This window comes from Trachymyrmex cornetzi, unplaced genomic scaffold, assembly GCF_001594075.2.
Source record: "Trachymyrmex cornetzi isolate Tcor2-1 unplaced genomic scaffold, Tcor1.1 scaffold25, whole genome shotgun sequence".
Classification (NCBI taxonomy): domain Eukaryota; kingdom Metazoa; phylum Arthropoda; class Insecta; order Hymenoptera; family Formicidae; genus Trachymyrmex; species Trachymyrmex cornetzi.
Window position 1 is genome coordinate 493,279 of NW_017297166.1, and position 20,050 is coordinate 513,328.

The 20,050-nt window shown below is 35.6% G+C and overlaps 1 protein-coding gene across 1 annotated transcript in view; it reads right to left on the minus strand.

The window, feature by feature from the left end:
* olf413 (DBH like monooxygenase olf413) overlaps positions 1-20,050 on the minus strand; it is a 243,985-nt gene that overhangs the window by 52,285 nt on the left and 171,650 nt on the right. The window contains exon 3 of the mRNA XM_018508106.1: positions 11,244-11,393. Coding sequence (XP_018363608.1) covers positions 11,244-11,393 — 150 coding nt within the window. The remainder of the gene's footprint in view (positions 1-11,243; positions 11,394-20,050) is intronic.

Sequence of the window (20,050 nt, forward strand, 5' to 3'; positions counted from 1 at the left end):
TTTTATAACCACCGGTGCGACGTCAGGTGCGACGAGGATCTCGCTTATGCTTTGAAGAGAGGCTTTGATCGACAAGGCTTGACTTGGATGCGGAGCGTGATATTCAATTAGAATCGAATCAGTGAGACGATAATTGTCTCCGAACGCACGTAATCTCGCGCTGTCTGCCATGGAATATCCTGGGGTTTTTGTTATGTTATTCAGTTTCCTATCGCACCAAATAGTTCCTTTTCTTCCTTCCTTCCTTCCTTCCTTTCTTTCTTTCTTCCTTCCGGTGAGACCTACATCTTTTCTCTACAACCTAGGCTCCCCTTTTCCTTTCTACCTACGAATGGGATACGTATCCCCAATAAGTCCACCGTTCGTACCACACCTGGGTGACCGAGCGTTCTCCTTTCTCGTCCTTTCTTCTACCTCTTCTCTCCCAACGGCATCGGTCAAATTCGATTTTCCTTTTACATTCAGCCAAGCTATTCGGAATAGTGATCAGTTCCACTGCCAAGGAAGGACCTCACATATACTCGGGCTGGCCTCTCTTTTCCTCACACGTCATACGCGTATTTCCTATATTTCCATCTTTGTCCATCCAGCCCTTCATCTCTCTCTTTCCGTTCGTCCTCTTCACTGTAGCGGGCTATTCGAGAGCGAAGTGGTAAACTAGATAGGGCTACGGATAGGAGTGAAATAGAGGCAGAATCGGGTCACAGCTAGCCAATCCCCTCTGTAGGACATCACCAATCTACTCACCAGTCACACGTATGTACCACATACGCTTGTACAAAGATACATGCGCGTTGCATGCGAAGGCTTCGTTATCATCTCTTCCTAGAATTCCTCTGATTGAACTTTCTCATTCACCCTTCCCTATTTTCTTCGTAGGTAAAATTCGTGATTAATTCACAAATTTCCCCCGCTCCATATATCACTTTCGCAATTTCTACGTGGTTCTGGATTTCATAACCAGCGTTTATTCATTATTCTTACTTACATTGTGCAACGCATTTCCTGCTTATGTGAATTGTTATTTGTCATAATTCTTCCGCAGGATTTCTCTGTTGTTTCTATATTAGTTTCTTTGAATAATTTATAGTTTCGCTTCGAATTGTGTTTATAGTATTATTATTTTATGATATCTCTGATTAAGTTACAAAACAAGAGTTTTTACTATTCACGAAATCTCTTCATATCGTTTTTATAATGTTAAATTCATTATTTTAGTTTTGATTCCTGGTTTCAAAATAAAATCTGTTCGTTATATTTTATTAAACTCAGAAATATATCTATTTTTTGATAAAACTTTTTACATAATCATTGCATTCGTATATTTAGTTATTGCCCTCAGTTTTTACCTCGGTCTTTTTTATTAATAGAGCTGAAAGCTAATTTATTGGAAAATTGAGTTTTTGAATACAAAATAATTGGAAATAAATCTACACAATGTTACACAATATATTAGATATACATATAATCTCGGGACTACAAATTGCATTTGTTCATTCTTTTGCTTTTTCTCTTCTAGAAAATTTGTTCCTTTCGTAAGTCTCATGTGTTCTCGCGGAACGTGATGCACTATTTTGCGGTGTATCTTCCTCAGGAGGATTTCACACGAGTGAACCTCGTAAGAAACTCATGAACCGCGAAGCCACGTATGTATGAACGGCATCGCGAGTGTCTCACAAAGTGGAAATTTCAAGTGACGTCGATCCGGAGCTGCATAATGCTGCGTCGTCGCGCGAAATCCCCGACCGGCATGACTCGCACATCGGCTCTTCAAAGGAAAATTCTCGGCGCAGAACTTGCTCGGCTTCTCGCGTTACGCTTGGCTCCGTACAGTTCCGAACTGTTCCAAAAACTGGGACTGATCGGATTCCCAAACTATTCGAATATAGAACAATGTTTTCAGCGTTCTTTGGCTGAGACAACATTTACGTAACAGCACGACTTTGTACTAGTACACTATGATAAAGTACGTTAACTCTTCCGTCAATACATCTTGAAGTTTAAATAATAAAAATTTTTATCTAATTAAGTTATAAATCCTATTACAATTTTTATCCAATTAAGTAAGAAATCCTATTTTCAGTCAAAACGAATCTTGATGTTCAAGTATAAAAATACAAAAATATACAATTTTTATATTTTTGTACGAATTTGTTTGATTCAAATCCCGTCCTTCAAGCAACAAAGAACAGTTTTGCATGGACTTTATTTCATTTTCACTTTTACATTTTCAACAGGAATTTTGTAAAACATGATAGTAAAAATATGAAAAGTTACGCATAGAAAAGGGTTCGCATAATGAAAACTTGTAATCTTATTTTTTTTAATCGCATACCACAAAATTGTTTCGACATTTACTTAACCCGCTATATAAAACAAATTTCTTAACTCTTTTCAATCGAAGTTTAAGTAGTAAAAATTTTTATCAAATTAAGTAAAAAATCCTATTTTCAGTCGAAACGAATTTTGGCAAATTTGCTATTTAAATAAATGATTAATAAAATCAAGAATATTTATATATTCGAATACAGATTCTTTATAAAACATAGATAAAGCAAACATGTAATGTCAAAAGTTATCAGTCTTCTGCAATATAACGCAATTTAACAGAGAATAGGATTCCGTGGTCTTCATTCATATTTTCAACACAACGTCAATCCGAATTCACGTGGCTGTGCGGCTAACCGCTGAATGCGTCCCGAATGCGTGCTGACAATCGCATTGGCCTGTATTGTAGAACGATGTCGCGCATCGTAAAATGAAGAAATACACTTTTGTTTACAATTGTGACTTAACAGCAACATTGTAATGCTGTTTATGTTTTCGATAATATTATCAACAACGACAAAGTTGCAAAATGTAAAACAGTACTTGATTCGCGCGATTAATAGAACAATCAAAAACTCTCTTCTTGTGTCTAATTAAAAGTTTAGAAACTTAATAATTTATTTAATAATATACCTAATTATAGTACGTTATATAAAGTGTGTAAATGTATAATCAGTGTTATACATTTATTTACAGTGAGAGCAAAAAGTATTCGTACAAGAAAAGTTATAAAAAAAGTCTTATTTGTAGAAAATAAACATTAATTAGCAATTTTATACAATGAATACATTCTGTTCTAACATAAACAAACAAGCTTCGCATGTATTCTTGATTTTAAAAGCTAAATTTTTCGTCTGTATGAATACTTTTTGCGCATTCAAACAATACAATTTTTAATTTTCGCTTATTTTTCAGATAATATATGTTGTATAATTAATACTTATCTTTTTGGTATATATAATTTTAAGAAACATACAGTCTTCTATTTTATATCTTTTATGAATAGATTGTTAATTATCCAACAAGAAATGATCGTCAATTAAACGTTGAATCGACGTCAAATTGATGTCGAATCATTGTATTTATATCGATTCGACATCAATTCGATGACTCATTTTTCGTTGTATAATATTTACTTTATAAAAATAAAGTTTTTTAAAAAAATATTTTCTCTGTACGAATACTTTTTGCATTCACTGTATATATAAATTTGATAGGCTATTATTTACTCAGTAATATATAAAAAAAATTTTGTGTCAATTTTACTTTTCCATACTTCAGAATTTTTTGAAAATTATAGTAACAATGATTAATATAGATCATTCAAATCGGAAACTAAATATATCTTTCGAAAAGTAAGCGCAATTAAAATGTAAATAAAAGATGTAAGATGTATGAGACAGACATTTCTCTGATATTGAAATAAAATCTGACCAAGAGGACACGTCAGCTTTTACAGTCTCTCGTTCCCTCACACGATTGCTAACAATACAAAATGCAATATACTGTCGCGGTCGTAATACTGTCCAATGTATCATTCCACTTCTATCAAACCGAAAGTCGCGCTGCACCACGGCCAACAATCGTGTGACGAAAGGCTAGCCCGCGAATTGACACGGCAATAAAAGTAATTGAGTGCGGCAATCGCACGAAGCGACGGTATACTGTTCGCGAAATTCCGTCGAAACGGTGCTCGCGTCGCCATAAATCTAACCAGGCAGATCTACCGTTGCGATACTCCAACGTAAGTGGAGTAGCCGGGGGTTCGAGTAACTCCATATCGTTACAAGTCGCCGCGATGACCGAGTCGAATACGTACGAGTGCCGTGAAATTGAAAAAATTGATTAATTCCGCTGGTGAAGGGAAGTTTGAATATGTAGTACACTGTGTGGATATAGGCGCTGTATATTTTCTGTGTGACCACGTACATCATAAGGGATATATGACATGGTGTTTTCTGAGTTTTTGCAGTAGACTTTAGAAGTGCACCTCTAAACAAATTCGAAGTAAGATTCTCTTTTACGAAAATGAAAAACGAGCGCTAATTATGAAGTTTTCAAACATTAAAATTTAAACTTTTGACAAATTAAACTTCAAGAGCATATAGACGGAACAAATTTTTAATTAGCTGTACGAAACGAAATTGCGAAAGTCATTTTCGTCGATTAAAAAACATTTAACGTGAAAAGTTTTAGTCCGCGCGTAATTTTTTCTCATAAATCTGTATATTGGAGGTGCACAATTTCTATGTACAAAATCTACTCGTGGCCATAAATACGATAATTAAGAATTTATTTCTCAGGTATTTTACTTGGATCTTGGTCTACAAATACATTTCAGTTCCATAAATTGCGCTAATTTGATTTTTCCAACTTGAAATGCAATCGTAAAATTAAACCTAGAAACTTTATAGAACTGAAAAAATGTATTTGTAAATCTGCATATAAATATTATTAAGCACCAAGATCCGTTTCGATCGAAAATAAGATACTTTCTCTTATTTGAATTATTCTTATCGGTCTAATTTCCATTTATAATTTTAAATTGGCATTCATGTCATTAAAATATTTAATTTCGGAACATCGAAAATAGCATCAGGTGAGTAAATTTTCGTTGAGAAAATATCCTACAAATCGATTAGAAGACAATCATTCAAAGTTTGACGCGAAGGTTACGAAGCATCTCAGTTACAATGGCATGCTACAAAGCTGATACACCGATATAGTTGTACGTACTACGTAGCATCGCATTTACGTCAGTATGCCGAAGTGCCGAGGTCACGAGCGGGTGCAGCTTAACACATCGGTCTATTGTAACTTTCCGGCAACCAACCCCGCCATTGTTTCTAGCACAGGCATTCGCCGATATCGCTAATTAATTTGTTCTCAGGCGACCACGCTTCTAAAACAACTACGTAAAAAAAATAAAAATAAAATCAACATCGCGAAACGAAATGTGCCGTAGAGACATTCCGTTTGCACATCCAGGATAAAAGGTCCGTGTTTCATTGGTATAATAAACAAAACTGTACAAATAATGTCAAGCAAATTTCAACATTTTTCTACCGTAGTTACGTCGGAGAATGGATTCGTCTCCAGATACATTTTTTTTTCTATAACGAACAATGAATTTTTCCGTGATTTTTCACCGTGTGTGATTTTTCATCGTACGGGAATCTGGTGGAAAAATGAGGGAACGTTGCGGAATGAATTAGAAAAATTGTTCGAGAGCTCCGCACGTGGCCTGGCAACTTCAGTTGCGAATTGTACGGCTGTCTGCATCGGCGGAAAGGTGTGCGAAATTGGGTTACGGGCATGACGGTGAGTTAACCCTTTATGAGGCTATTCTAACTTCGCAGTTGCACAATGGCATTGTTCTTATTTCCTACGTAGTGTCATGCGGTGCCTTCCGCGACTCGTTCAAACGTCATTGCGATGTTTTATATGAAACACTGGCGGGATACTAAAGACGAAATTACACAATGTCATAGCTTCATAAAAATCAATAATCCGATGAGTACAAAAATATACGACAAATCGATAAACTCTACGAGAAGATACAAATCTTATCTCTCTTGCTCTCTAAATTTCTTGGAGTGAAATCTCACTCCAAACGAGTCAAAATACTACCACTAATAAAAAAGAGTGAAAAATTTGCATTCTTGAATAAGAGTAGCAAATTTTTACTTTTTTTTTTGAATGAAATTCGTTACAAAGGAAAGAAATCTCACTCCTTTTTTTGGAGTAAATCTCACTCTAAAAAAAAAAGACTAAAAATTTGCCACTCTTATTTAAGAGCGTAAATTTTTCACTTTTTTTAATAGTAGCAGTATATTTTAACTGTTTTGGAGTAAATTTTCACCTCCAAAAATTCAGAGTAACGCTATGCTCTTTAAAACATTTAATGGTTTCGTTCCACAAACATATTTAAATTGTTAACAAAAAAGTTTATCTATTAATATTAAATAATACATATATTTAAATTTCAAATATTGTATTTAAATATTTACTTATTCATTTCAAACTAGCGAGGACACATTAGACTGCGTCTTGTAAAAACTTATTCCTTAGCCTTAGGCGCTATGATCACGTTTAAAAGCAATATGTTCGACGAATGAACGACGTAGAAAGTTCACCGTTCGCGTACTTGGCAGCGCAATTGGAGATCCGGAAAAATTGCCGACCTACGTACGATCGTGGAAATCTCCGGCTCTTAAATTCGGATCGAGAAACTCGAGATAAGCGTCGCGATAAAGTATGAGCACAGAGACGAAACTCGAGAAGTAATAACTCCCTGAGGCGATCTCAATATTTGATTTCTATCGATGACACAAATGGGACGGGATTCTTGATAACATCGGCACGACACTACATTTTGCGAACGTATTTCTGGAACAAACATGTCGCCGTGTGTATCTCGTCGAAAAAGTAAGCATCCATCTTCGTATTCTGTTACGTCGATGAAGATCGCAGGGAAATATCGACGTGGAAAAATATGGTATTCCAATCGAAGAGTTCAAACACGAGGATACGCGCGATATTTCCCACGTAATTCTGTCTTGCACAGCACAATTTAACGACCATTATATTGAGAGCGCCGTAAGTCTAGTTTTAAAACATTACTTGTTTGATGAACGCGACTACAGATTGTGCGTTCGTTTTAACAAGATATTCGAAACTGTATCTACAACATCTTAAAAATAACAAATACACTGACAAAAAAATGTACTCAATTTTAATAAATATTTGTTCGAATAGTATTAAATATTCATTAAATATAAACATATATTTATTTGATACAAGAGAATTATTAATTTGATTAAAGTCATTTATAATTTCTTTTTATTGAGTAAATATTTATTTGCTGTAAGTAAATGTTTACTATTCAAATAAATATTTACTAAAATTTAGTTAATTTTTTCAGTGTACATTGATATCAAAAAAACAATGTTAATCAAATCTCTTGAATTAAATAACCTTTTATTATTTTTAACTTCCATGTATTAATCAAAATTTAAATCGATCCATTTCTGTGATAGAATTGTTTAATTTAGAAAAAAATAATCCACAATAAAAGTGTCCATATTAATGTATTTAGTAAATATAATAATAAATTAAATTTAAGTTAAATCGTTTTAGTTAAATTAACATATTGTAATTGAATGAACAATATGTGTTGAATAAAAGCAGTGACACTTAAGTGATTAAAAATAACTCATGACGTATTATGAGAGAATTTAACCCTTACCGTACTAATATGGGTAACTAGTAACCGAGCGATTCCTGTTCGTGCAAGTTTCTTTGATCTTTCGGTAATTATAAATTATACTACATTTTATTATTTTCCAAAATAAAGAGTCAATATTTAATCTAGAAAGTTAAAAGAATGGTGAATTTTTAGAGATTTTTTTATTATTTCGAAGAGGTGAAAAAACGAAGAGATTTGAAGTGACCCTTGATGGTATGAATGAGGCACCAAATTGTAGATGGTATGGTAAGGGTTAACAGTGCATAAAAATCTGCAAGTAATTCGTATCATCTTTCGCGTTTTATATTAAATTTGAATTCATTCCGTGGCTTTTTGCTTTTCCAAAATCTCAAGAGTTGCGGACCGCGCATCTTATTACATCCCCTCGCAGCCAATTTTGCGTGCTGCACCCACGATTATATCTCTCGACGAGGATAGGGCGACGCCTCGCAAAAATATTATATCGGGTATCGATACGTGGCACAATCAGATAAGGACTCTCAGAGGGGTCCCGCTGACTCGGTCGTTTCTCGTCGCGATGGAATCGCGGTCCGCTTTTATTTTCACAGCCAAGTATTTCGATGACTCAACCGCTAGACGAACATTCTCATCGGAGGACGAGATCGTTGTCGGCGCCGTCGTCCTCATTCGTTCTCTCTTGTTGGAGAGAGAAACGATACTTAAGATGATCGTGACCACAAGGAATTCCTAGAACGTTCCCGAGGTGAGGAAGTAGATCTTCTTGGCACAGATTGGCGATTTGGACAACGCGATTGGACAATGACCCTGTTTGTCTCGAAATTGTATTGTCTTGAATTGCTTCTCAACAAAGAGTCACTTTTATTGTTTAGGCTTTGAAATAGTTTTTAATGATAGGGAACGATTTATGTATATAATATAAATTATTACATTAAGAATAATAAAAATTAATAATTTAATAATCATAATAATAAATATATATAGGATTATTTTCTAGAGAATCTAGTTTCAATAATAAGTATATTATTTTTTAAAGTTTGCGAAACTAAAGCTTTATTATAGCGCCACTACTTAAAATTTTTTATTATCTGTAATAAATAATAATCTGTTTTTTACGATGAAGATATTTTTATTAATATATTTTAAAAAATATTGGAGATATTAATATCAAAGTAAAATAAAAATAATAAACCGTCAATCCAGAAATCTTAATCTTGGCAGTTTAAAATGATTATAAACTGTGTTATTCTCTGTTATAATATGGAAATAAATGATATGTAAACTAAGAAAGATGATTTCGTAATTGGTATGTTGAAAGATGCGATGCTTCGGCATTAACTGAAAATTTGTGAACTGAAAATATCGTTTAATTCGATGTTACGTAACGCGGGGGAATTCGATTTACCGCGAGCGAATATTTACGAACACGTACGGCGTTTATCCACGTGGCATCGAGCAGCAACCTCGATAGCGATGTGGCTGCAGCGAATTATGCACGCGCGGGCAGACGATGAGATCGCATCGCAGCGAGCTCGCCCGAAATTGATGCGCGATAATAATACGATCAGGTGGAAAATCGAGCCTCGACAATTGTGTGCTAAGCGTGCTGTTGGTCGATAACGTGTCGCGAGATTCCGTAGAAACGATAGCGAAGTGATGATAATAGGGACTAATAAGCAGTCGGGGAAAATGCTGATCAAACAAAAAGAATATACACATTTATGTCGTATGTATAATAACCATTTACTGGATATTCCCAAAAGAGTTTTGTTTAAATCTTACGTTTTTTTTTTATTTATCTATATTTATCTTTGCGAAGGATTGAAAGATAAATGGATTTTTAATGTAAATTTGTTATCTTTTTTTCGAACAATTTTTGAAACAAATTTAAGAATAATATCAGTAATATTAAAATAGTATATCAGTAGTATTTTCGAATATAACAGGTTCAAGATATTTTTTTTGGAATGCTAAAAGTTACTGTGTGTATTTTCCTTATATTGAAAACAAACGATATACCTGTTACACAAAACCAATATTTTTATTGTACTTTTCTGCAAGCATCAGGTGTACAAAGAGATTTCATACTAGAACGAATCCATGCGAAACTCAAAAGCAGTAACACTCTAAGCGATAAAATTGCGCAACGCAATAAAATTTCCATCTCAGAGATCTGCAGCTTCACTTAATAGTTAAAGACATTTAATAGTTACAAACTTAAGAATGAAGATGTAAGATTTTTACAAGAAACTGCGCATTTCTGTCTTTAACCATGTCGAGCGAATAGGTCACAAATACAATTTTATCGCTTCTTCTTGTCCTTCTTGGAAACGTACAAAACGCGCTCGACAAGTCTAAGAAAGCGAAAAAAAAGCGAAAAGTGTCAATTGAAAATTGTGCATTGACTGTATATTACCTCTATAATGAACCTTTTAAAAGAGAGCTTTATTTTGCGGGTCGCAATTTACCGAGAAACAAAACTACGTATCGATAACGTTATGAGATATAGTTCAGAGTTTAGGTCTTCATGATCGCCTCGATCGCCGTAAATTTCATGTTGCGTTGCTTGAAACAGATCGTAACACTGGCGTAACTTTTTTTCTTTTTGTTAAATCTGTGCCAAGCACCTTCGAGCAACGAGCACGGTTCTATCGCGCAATCTATTTCCGAGTTAATTACCGGCGAAATAAAGAAGTAGGTCGGGCTGTCCTACAATGAGTACAGAATATCGCGCAGGAAAATTGCGATAACGAGCCGCCGAATTTAATTCGAGTCCAGGTCCACAGCGCAAACATTTTTATGACCGTGGATGTAATATACGTAATTAAATGCAGTAATTAACCATACTTTTGTATTTAATATTTTTACATGTGTACTTTGAAACTAGCGAGTATAATTTTTTTTCAACTAATTTCAAGTTTAAGTCTTTATGAGAAGGAAATTACGTTTGTGTGTGCACGGACATTTGTATTAATTAAGGTAATGAGAACATTTTCCGTTTTAACGTGTAAAAACATAAATAAGACCGGGACCAAAAATCTACTTTTCCAAATAGGTAAATGAAATTCTATTTACCTTTACCAGTTAAAATGGTAGACCGGACCTAAACATTCCGGTAAGCTAAGTCTATTTATGTTAATGAAGATAACTGGTCTAAAATCTACTCATCCACGGGGAAAGAACGGTTTTTTGAGCTAAACTATCTAAAAATTTATCTAAAAATTATTTTGGACATTAAATTAATTATGGAGAACGCCCGAGCTTTGCTGGAATGTCAAAATTTCTTGCAACATTGCTCATTTAATTATACTTGAATGTCCAGCACAATTATTTTCAGATGTGTATTTCAATTTTTAGAAACTTCAGCAAAGCTCTTTCCTGTATAAGTAAATTTTTTAAAATTATATAATCCTGTCTGTAAGTTCAATTATGTTACACTCGAATGTCCATCATAATTTTCGATACTGTAGCAAAATCGTTCTGTACAAGTAAATTTCGCAAAACTATAATTCCGTCTATAAAGAAGTAAATCTCATATTAATCCTTTTCTACACGATGTAAACGCATTTATCTCGGTGAAACAAGTGTAAGATAAGCGCGCTAAGTAAATCTCGCGTGCTTTTGTGTATACTCCGCAGGAAATTGTCCTGCGCTCCAGCTTTCGAGCTGCATAAATCGCATCACCTACCGTGATCTTCAAGTCCCGCGGGTCGCATGTGTCGTATCGTCTACTGAAGCGGAGCACTGTGTGCGTCTTGTTCTCGTAACCCAGTAAGAGTCGGTAGTCCTGGCTCGAATCCATCTGCGGATCTCTGCTGGCGTCCTTCACGTGCCGGTCCTGGAAACGAGCGATGACTTAATGTTAAAATCCGCGCCAACTATACCATAAAGTACCATGCATTGTCGAGACTCTCTGCACACCCTCGCACGTACTCGCGACACTTTTCTTCTCCCGAAAAGTTGAGATCGTCGCAGTGTGAAAAGGTTACACGTCAAGAAAAACAAAATTCGAGACCGGAAAAAAATGTGCCCTCAACTTTTTATCAACTTTTTATTCAACTTTTTATGGAATATAAATTTTTTAACATTTCTATGAACAAAATGAGAAAAATATAAAAATACGCCGTCAGTAATTCTCGAGTTTTTACTACGAGAAAGTAATATCGACAATATCGGATGTTCCAATATTGGAACTTCATAACGAATGGATTAATATTGCTTCACATTTATTCGATGAATATTCAGCGAATATTCTAATATCAGATGACGCGTCGCATACGGGATATTAAACCGTTACTTAACGAATCATGACATGAATGCGGCCCATCGACACTTGCGGCAGGGGTCATCTTTCAATTCTAGACGTGTGCGAATGAGGAAGGCAGCTTTTTCTCTGACGAGCCAAGCGCTCGTCGACAAGCACCGGCCAATCTGCAGAGACGCATCACCGGCATGTAGTTAACCTGTCCTACTCGTTTCAAATTTATCCGCGGTACCGGTTCGTTACCGTTAGCAGTTAACAACTGATTGGTCATTGACTTCGTACGTAAATGAATAGACCCTGCACCATAATTTGCTCGATAATATCCGCGAGCGCGCGCGCCTTTACAAGAGCCACCTCGTTCGGTTTTGCGCGCGAATGACGCGAAATTGGATACACCTCTTGTAATAATAATCGATCCTCGTGTAACGACGACGATCGTGGGACCGACAAACGCTTTCCCATGCGTGACCACTTGCATTTACAGTTAGCCGACGTCAAGAACTGGCAACGCTCCTGCGATCTCGCGTGAAATACGAATTTATTACTCGGCCCGCCGGCGACACGCGTCCACATATGTTTTTTCTTTCCTCGCTAATTCACCTCCGTTTTTCACCAGCACGACTAATATTGCAAGACTGGTAACTTGGCATTCAAGTCAGGTTCTTCTTGATAATTGGTACATAAAATTCATATTACTTATCACGAAAATTATAGTGCCAACGGCTTTTCTTTCTTGCCAGCTGAGTGACTAGATAATAAACCTAGGGTAAACTAGGGTATTATGGCCATACGGAAAAGATGACCATAGGCCATAATTTCTCCAACAATTGATAAATAGTGCATTTTTATAGTCATTCTTAAAGATAATCAATATTTACAGTAGCTCATATGAGTACACTGTTCAAAATAACAATATTATAAATATTATCTAATATTTTTTCTTTCGACTATCTGCAAACTGCTAAAAACTGTTATAATGTCTAATAAATTACAGTTAAACTGCCATAATCAATATTACATACACAATAAAAGTACGTAAATTGCAAAGTGATCTATAATTAATACTTTTATTTTCACTATTTATTTATAAATACTATGGCTATGTTTCTTAATATCATGGCCATCTTTTCCCTAAAAATCAGATAAGATGGCCAATGCATACTTTGTAATATTTTGAAAAATTAAAGTTCTGTTAAGTATTTTCTCTTTAATTTCGATAGTATTTGTTACTTTAAGCTTCAGTGAAAGTAATATCTCAAATATCGTTAAAAAGTAACAAGAATAAACGTATGTTTTTTGCATTTTAAAAAATTATGGCCATCATACCCGAGTTTACCCTATATGGAATGTTTGCTGCTCACTATCTATTTTTTTTTTCTGATTTACATCGTGGACACTTATCTTGCTGCACTCCGATTTTTATTTTTAATTTTTTTTATTAAATAATTCATTTAGTCTTTGCCTTAATTTATCACATTGATTGAAAATCTTTCTAGTTGGATAAAATTCGCACGTACATGTAGCCTTTTATGTATACACTGCAAAAGTTTATGCAGACATTACCGTGCAAAACTTAATACAACGAAACATCGCCGAAGAAAAAGCCGGAAGGCAACACTATCGACACATCGCGCACTATGAAAATATTCACGAGCTTATTATAGCTGCTATTTTACGAGGCTACGTACTATGTTTAAGATATGCTCCACTAGAGATTCTAGAAAGGCAAGATGCTTTGAAGAACTTATACGCTTCCATTGTACTATAAATCCGGATATTGAGATTGAACAGATAAGTCACGTAATATCGACTACGGTTTCAGTAAAATTAATATTTTACCCTACTTAAAAAGCAGGCGGGGATTGTGATAACGATCGATGAAATAATGAACTCTCATGAAAGATATTCGATTAAACGTTCTTATTATTAGTTTTTAATTTTTCTATATACAGCTATTTGTATACTTGACCGTTGTATGCAGGGTAACAAAAAGTTTGGCTACAAAGTTTTGTGTGTTTGTCAAATCATTTATAGTAACGTCTATTTTAAAAAACAAATTCTGGAGTAAGATAGATTTAAAACTAACTTGAGCTCTCGAGATATTCAATAATAATAATAAACAATAAATTAACGGGTGAGAAAAATTGAGAGCCAGAAATAGGCGCAATTATTAAATGCGTAAAATAACAAAATATATTCTAAACAAGATCTTACATATCGCAAGAAATTTCACATAAATCAATGCATATACGAACATCCTTGACAAAATTAAGAATTAATTTAATTACAATCAGCTTCGTTTTTTTGATTTTCCACATAGAAATATAAGTAAAGATATTTATTGACTTAATTTAAGTATATTTAACATTATTTTGACTACCTACATGAAAATCTTAATCTATGACATTTAGTGACTCTGCGAAAGGCAATGAATATATTTCTTGACATATCTTTCATGTTTAGTGTTTTAAAGATCATTTCAATTCTATACTCTTCGCGAAACAGCTCTCTTTATTTATTGTTCCTCCTTGCGCTATGTGTTAATCAAAGTTTGCAGCTGGTAAGTTTCTTTAATTAATCATTATATTTATCATTTATTTCTTACCATTACTTAATGAAGTTATGTTGTAATTTCCAGTTCTTACTTGGCTTACCAGTTAATTGGCAATGTGGCTTCTCAAAATTTTGAATTGAAGAGACTCTCCTGGCTGCACACTTGGATCGTTGAGATGCGAATATTGACCACAACCATTGTTTGATATCGCTGATGAAGCCGAAGCGTCCAACATTTGATTGATTTATGTGAAATTTGTTTCGATTTAATGTAAGATCTTGTTTGGAATATATTTTGTTATTTTACGCATTTAATAACTGCATCTATTTCTGGCTCTCTATCGCCTGTTAATTTATTATTTATTATTATTATTGAAACTGTGAAATGTTAGTTGTATTTTATTATATTATAATATAAAAAAGTGAATCAAAAAGTTTCATCGATTGATGAATTGAAGCCCGTTCTATTGGCTACCTGAGAAAATTTATCTATAAAAAGATGCGCAATTGTTAAAGCTCCTAAAAATTATCGAAGCAAAAGGTAGCATTTTGAATGTTAATTATTATTTTTGGCATTCAATAAGGTATAACTGACACTTTAGAATTTATTTTTGTAAATATACATTACTAATGATTAGACAAAACTTTGAAATCAAATTTTTTATCATCCTGACTTATTTTATAATAAAACTTATGAAACGTTCACACTCTTTTTAACTTGTAAAGTCGCAATTTTTACTTTAATAATTTTTATTTTAATAATTTCTATTTGGATTCGGATTATACTTAAGCCCATGTCGCACTACGCATTGGAGACTAAGGATTGCGAATTAGAGATTAGAATACGACTAGCTAATTTTAATTTTAATCCCTTTCGTCCTGATTGGCTTAATTCTGACCTTCAATTCGCAATCCTCGACCTCCAATGTATAGTGTGACGATTGGGCTTGAGATGTTTTACTCTCATATTTTTGATATTAAAGAAAATAACCGGTGAATAACCAGAAAATGCTGAATAATCATAGCGGTGACTTTAAATTTTTGCTAATTATCTAACACGCTCGGTCGCTTTTGTTCCGAATACCATCGGGCCTTTTTATCGTACGCGCGCACCGACTTCTTGCGCGATGTCGATATTAGAATGCCATTCTATCGTCTTACAAAGAAACGGGCTGTTGCCGACAAAAACCAGCGGCGTCGCGCCTGCTTCGCCCTTTTCCCTCGCCGATCGAGTTTCTCGTTCGCGACGACGATCGTCGAACCGAGACGACTGCGAGCTCCTGTCGCAAGGGAGACAAAGGGCGAGAACGAAGGCAAAAGTTTAAGGCGAATTTACACGTAAATTTCTGACAATGTTGATCAAAATCATTCGAAAAGGGAAAGTAAAATAACTCGAGTAACCATTACTAAACCCTTTTGTCAAAGTTTTAATTTTTCACCCCTTTCCACTTTCATGTTTCACAAAGTTCCAGCTAAAAACGTAAAAGTGGAAATGAGATAAATCCGTGCAAAATTGTCCCTCGTCCAAAGGGTGGCAGTTTGAGGAGTCATAACGAAATTCACTGAAAAATATAAAAATTTTTACTGTTTAAAATTCAATATAGGTACTCGAGTATTCATGCATTGATAGAAGGGTTAAACAAAAAATTGTTGAATAATAAAAGAGTCGGCCGTTTTTAGCCAGTTTGAACGATCAACTAGGTTAAATAATGCAAAATAAAGCAAGCCGTGGAGTTTTATTCAGCTTTTTGTTTGATTCGATTTGTAGAAGCAAATTAGTCTAACGCAATCCGTGTTTCGCGCGCGATATAACGATTTTTTACACAATTAATTCCCTTTATTGCATTCGGACTGATCACGTGCAATAATGATACAAATAGCGAGTACCGCGTATTCGACGTGAGAAATTGTGGGTTATGAAACGCGGGAGGAAAGTTGAAAGTTGGAAGTTGAGAACTCAGAAAGCTGAGAGAGTTTAGGAAACCAACAGCTTACAGTCGTGAACTGTGAGTTTATAGTGGAGAGAGAGAGAGAGAGAGAGAGAGAGAGAGATGTACAAACTTGACGCGTCTACGTGCATATTCGAGTATAGAGTATGTTTACTTTTCAAGGATGATATATAATTGAGTTATTGTACACGCAAATTGTACGGGAGGAGTATCCCCGGTGTCGACTCATTCTTTCTCACGTTGAAAGTTTTTAAGAAGCAACGGACGCCCGCGTCGGATCGGCCGCGAATCGGGTAGCCCACTTTTAGCGCGGTACATTCGAACAAAAACGCGTTCATCCAATTTATTTTGGATGATTCATCCGGGGTAATCATCGGGAGCGAACCGTGTAAATTCGCCTTTAGTTAGGCGACTGCGAGAGCGGCGTAAGGCGTTCTGGGGACTCCCCCGGCCCCTTAAGGGCCGAAGACAAGTTTTTCTGGCGAGATTCCGTACCGCCGCCTCGATATAATTATCGCGGCGCGGCTGGCTCGGCTTCGGAAGAAGCGCGCCGACGCCTTCGGACGATTTCGTAGCCATTGTTCCATTGTGAAGATCGTGTCCCTCCACCCTGCGCGGCTCCCCGGCGCAGCTTTATTAAAATTTCATTTAGCCGCGAGCCGCGTACCTGCGCGTGCTGCGTGATTCTCGACGAGTCACGCGTGTTATGTCGCCTACCCGGTACCGGACACCCTTCATCCTTGTCCCTTATTCTTCGCCTGCTTCTTTTTCCCTGGGCTGATGTTCTCACCTGGGACGCGTCACGTCGCCTTTGCGGACGTCAAGATATGCGAGAGGAAAAAGAATAGGAACGGGAGCTATGTCGACTCGCGTTAGCTTCAGAAAGGCGAACGCGCGAAAATAATTTAGTCGAGAGAAAGGTGAGAAATTGAGTGAAAAGCTGAGACTCGAGTAAAACGAATACACGTTTCGAGCTTTTGCGAAGAGAAATAGCTTCAATTGCAGAGTATCGGTAAATGCGATTGATTAAGAGCTTCTTGAATAATATTTATTTATCGAATATAACGTTTATTTCGATAAGTGCTTGAATTGATAAGATTTTAAATATTAAAATTTAAATTAGTGAATATCATCAATTTTGAGCAAAAAAGGTATATTAATATAAATATCAGTAACAAATAAACATGTTAAAATAATGAATCGAGTGAATTATCACTCCGATAAATTCTTACTTTAAGTACAACGTAATTATATCCAGGAATTTAATTAAATATGTATAATGATATTTATAAGACTGATTTATTATTTTTACAATGACAAAAGTAAAATTAGAGACCAGTACTTAAGTAAATAGTTGACCGTTAATTTTGCAACAACATTTTCATGACTATAATTCATTCGTAGCTTCAGATGGCCTATAGCCATGTGTCTCGCAAGTTCTTTTCGTTGTGCGACTGCCTGCGGACGGTATGCGGTTACTCAAAGGTAAGAGGGCCGTCTGACGAAGGATTCGAATTCTTGTACGAGAAAGGGCTTTACCGGCGACTACAAGGCTTTGAACCTTAGGCGAGTCGGTATTGCTTCTAAGTTTGACGTTCTGATGAAAAATTGGAAGAAAGTACGTATGCGTTCGTACTTAAATGCCTTTCATACCTCGCAACTGAGATATCAAGCTCTGACTCGAATACAAGACATCGCGACGAGATGCGAAGAAATATACCTTACCTCGAGAAAATTGATAGATCGTGAACGACGATGGCGTAGATCTAAGACTCTTACAGATAATGACAGAGTATTTTTGTGTTTGAAGAATAAATGTATACACACGAGATAATAATTTTTATAAATAAAAATATTTCACATCGTTCCATAATAATTACATTCAAGGATAATTTGAATTTCGTGTCTCATTTTTCATTATTGTGGAATTCCGAAGTTCGCGCACGAAATGCGCCACGATGGAATTTCTTCACGAAGGAAAAATTCCTGCGACGTTGTCTGCCGGAACCGCGGATCGCGTTATCATCGATCGCGCCGTGAAAAATTACACAAGAAGGACGTCTCGTCTCACCTCTGCCTGTCGCATCGCATCGCGTCGCGATTCGCGGGAGTTCGCGCGAAACGATAGAGTAATAAATAATTTGCGGGCCCATCTCTCGTGCACTGCAACTTCTTCAATTTCCGCCCCGCCGTCGGAAGTGGAGAACATATTTTTTCCATCCCTCGGCGCATCTCTTCCGCCTGCCGAGACATGAGTAATCGTAAAGCCCAAGAAGTCTGTCACGACGTTTTCAACCATTGCATTTTCAACTTTCTTTTGATACTCTTGCCATAAAAGTATTCGATCCTTTTCTTTTACAGAAAATCACATGAACAGCAGGTGTCGTCAATTTTATAGCGCAAAGGTAAAATGCAACGCAAAATCTTTATAAGTCCTAAATATACAATATTCCTAAATATATATTTTTACTTGCAACACTTCGTAAAAAATATATTGAAGATTACCCACATTTCGGATTTAGTCTCTTCACAAAAAATTTGACCGTGATTTGAATATTAAACTTTGTGAACTTTGCTCAATTTAATCATTTCTATTCATATCGCTCTTTTCTTACCAAGTTATTTTAAATTTTAAATTCGTTTTGTTATGTAATAACATACTGTAATATATTTTTAATATTAATTTATCTTACTTCTTTTTGACACAGACAGCTACGAAGTATGTTTTCGAGATCCGATTTTTCTTTCCTTGATTCTGTTATTTATATGTTATACGTTTCCTTCGCGAGCACGCAATGCAATTGGGGCGGATAAACTCTCAGACTTGTTACATCGCCCGAAATTGCCTGTTATTCGCGATTGGACTTCGTACGTTCGTCACGGCGCGAATCCGCGGTCGACGGCCAGATAAAAGGAAATCGGTTCGGGACACGTACGACAGTAAACTCGCGCAATGTACGGTTCTCCATTTCGCGTTGGATGTACACGTGGGACGCGAATTTCCAGTCGTAGCAAAGTGGTGACAGCGATTGCATCCTTTCTCTCTCGTCATGATTTTTCCAATTCATACTGTATTCTACTGTTATTTCCCAAAGCTGTTAAGAAAAAGTCATCTCAAAATTTGACCATAAATACGCCATCCTTGCAATAAAATTGCAAACTTGTATTTTTCACAAATTAAAAAATGTATTTTTCATCAATTCGATAATTCGTTTAAAATTTCCACATCTTTTACTCAATTAAAAAATGAAAGTTAATGAACTAAAAACTAATGCGATCTATGTTTGATGCAAAAATGAAAAAAATATATTTTCAATATTTCTTTTTCTTGCAGTTATAAGAATTTTAACAAGCTGGTTGTATTCAGTTGAATACAATATCTGTACGAAATTAATTTCGCTTTGATATTTCTCGTATACAGTAGCTGCGTGCTCGGCAAACTATTTATATATAAATATATGAAATAAGGATAATAATATAATGATGTCGGCTAGCTATGCTATGCTTTATGATGCCTATTGATATTCATACGGTCGGATTAGTCCGTAATCATGAAACATCAGTGACATCAACAGGCATTATCGGCATCCAATTACGTCGCTTTGTGCATACTGGGAGCTTTGTTCCACGAATGTCTGTCTTTCCGTTCTATCGAGCGCACCACGCGAACGCGCAATCAATGCACTTCAGAGGGCAGAAAGAGACAGAGGTATACAAACAGATAGAGAC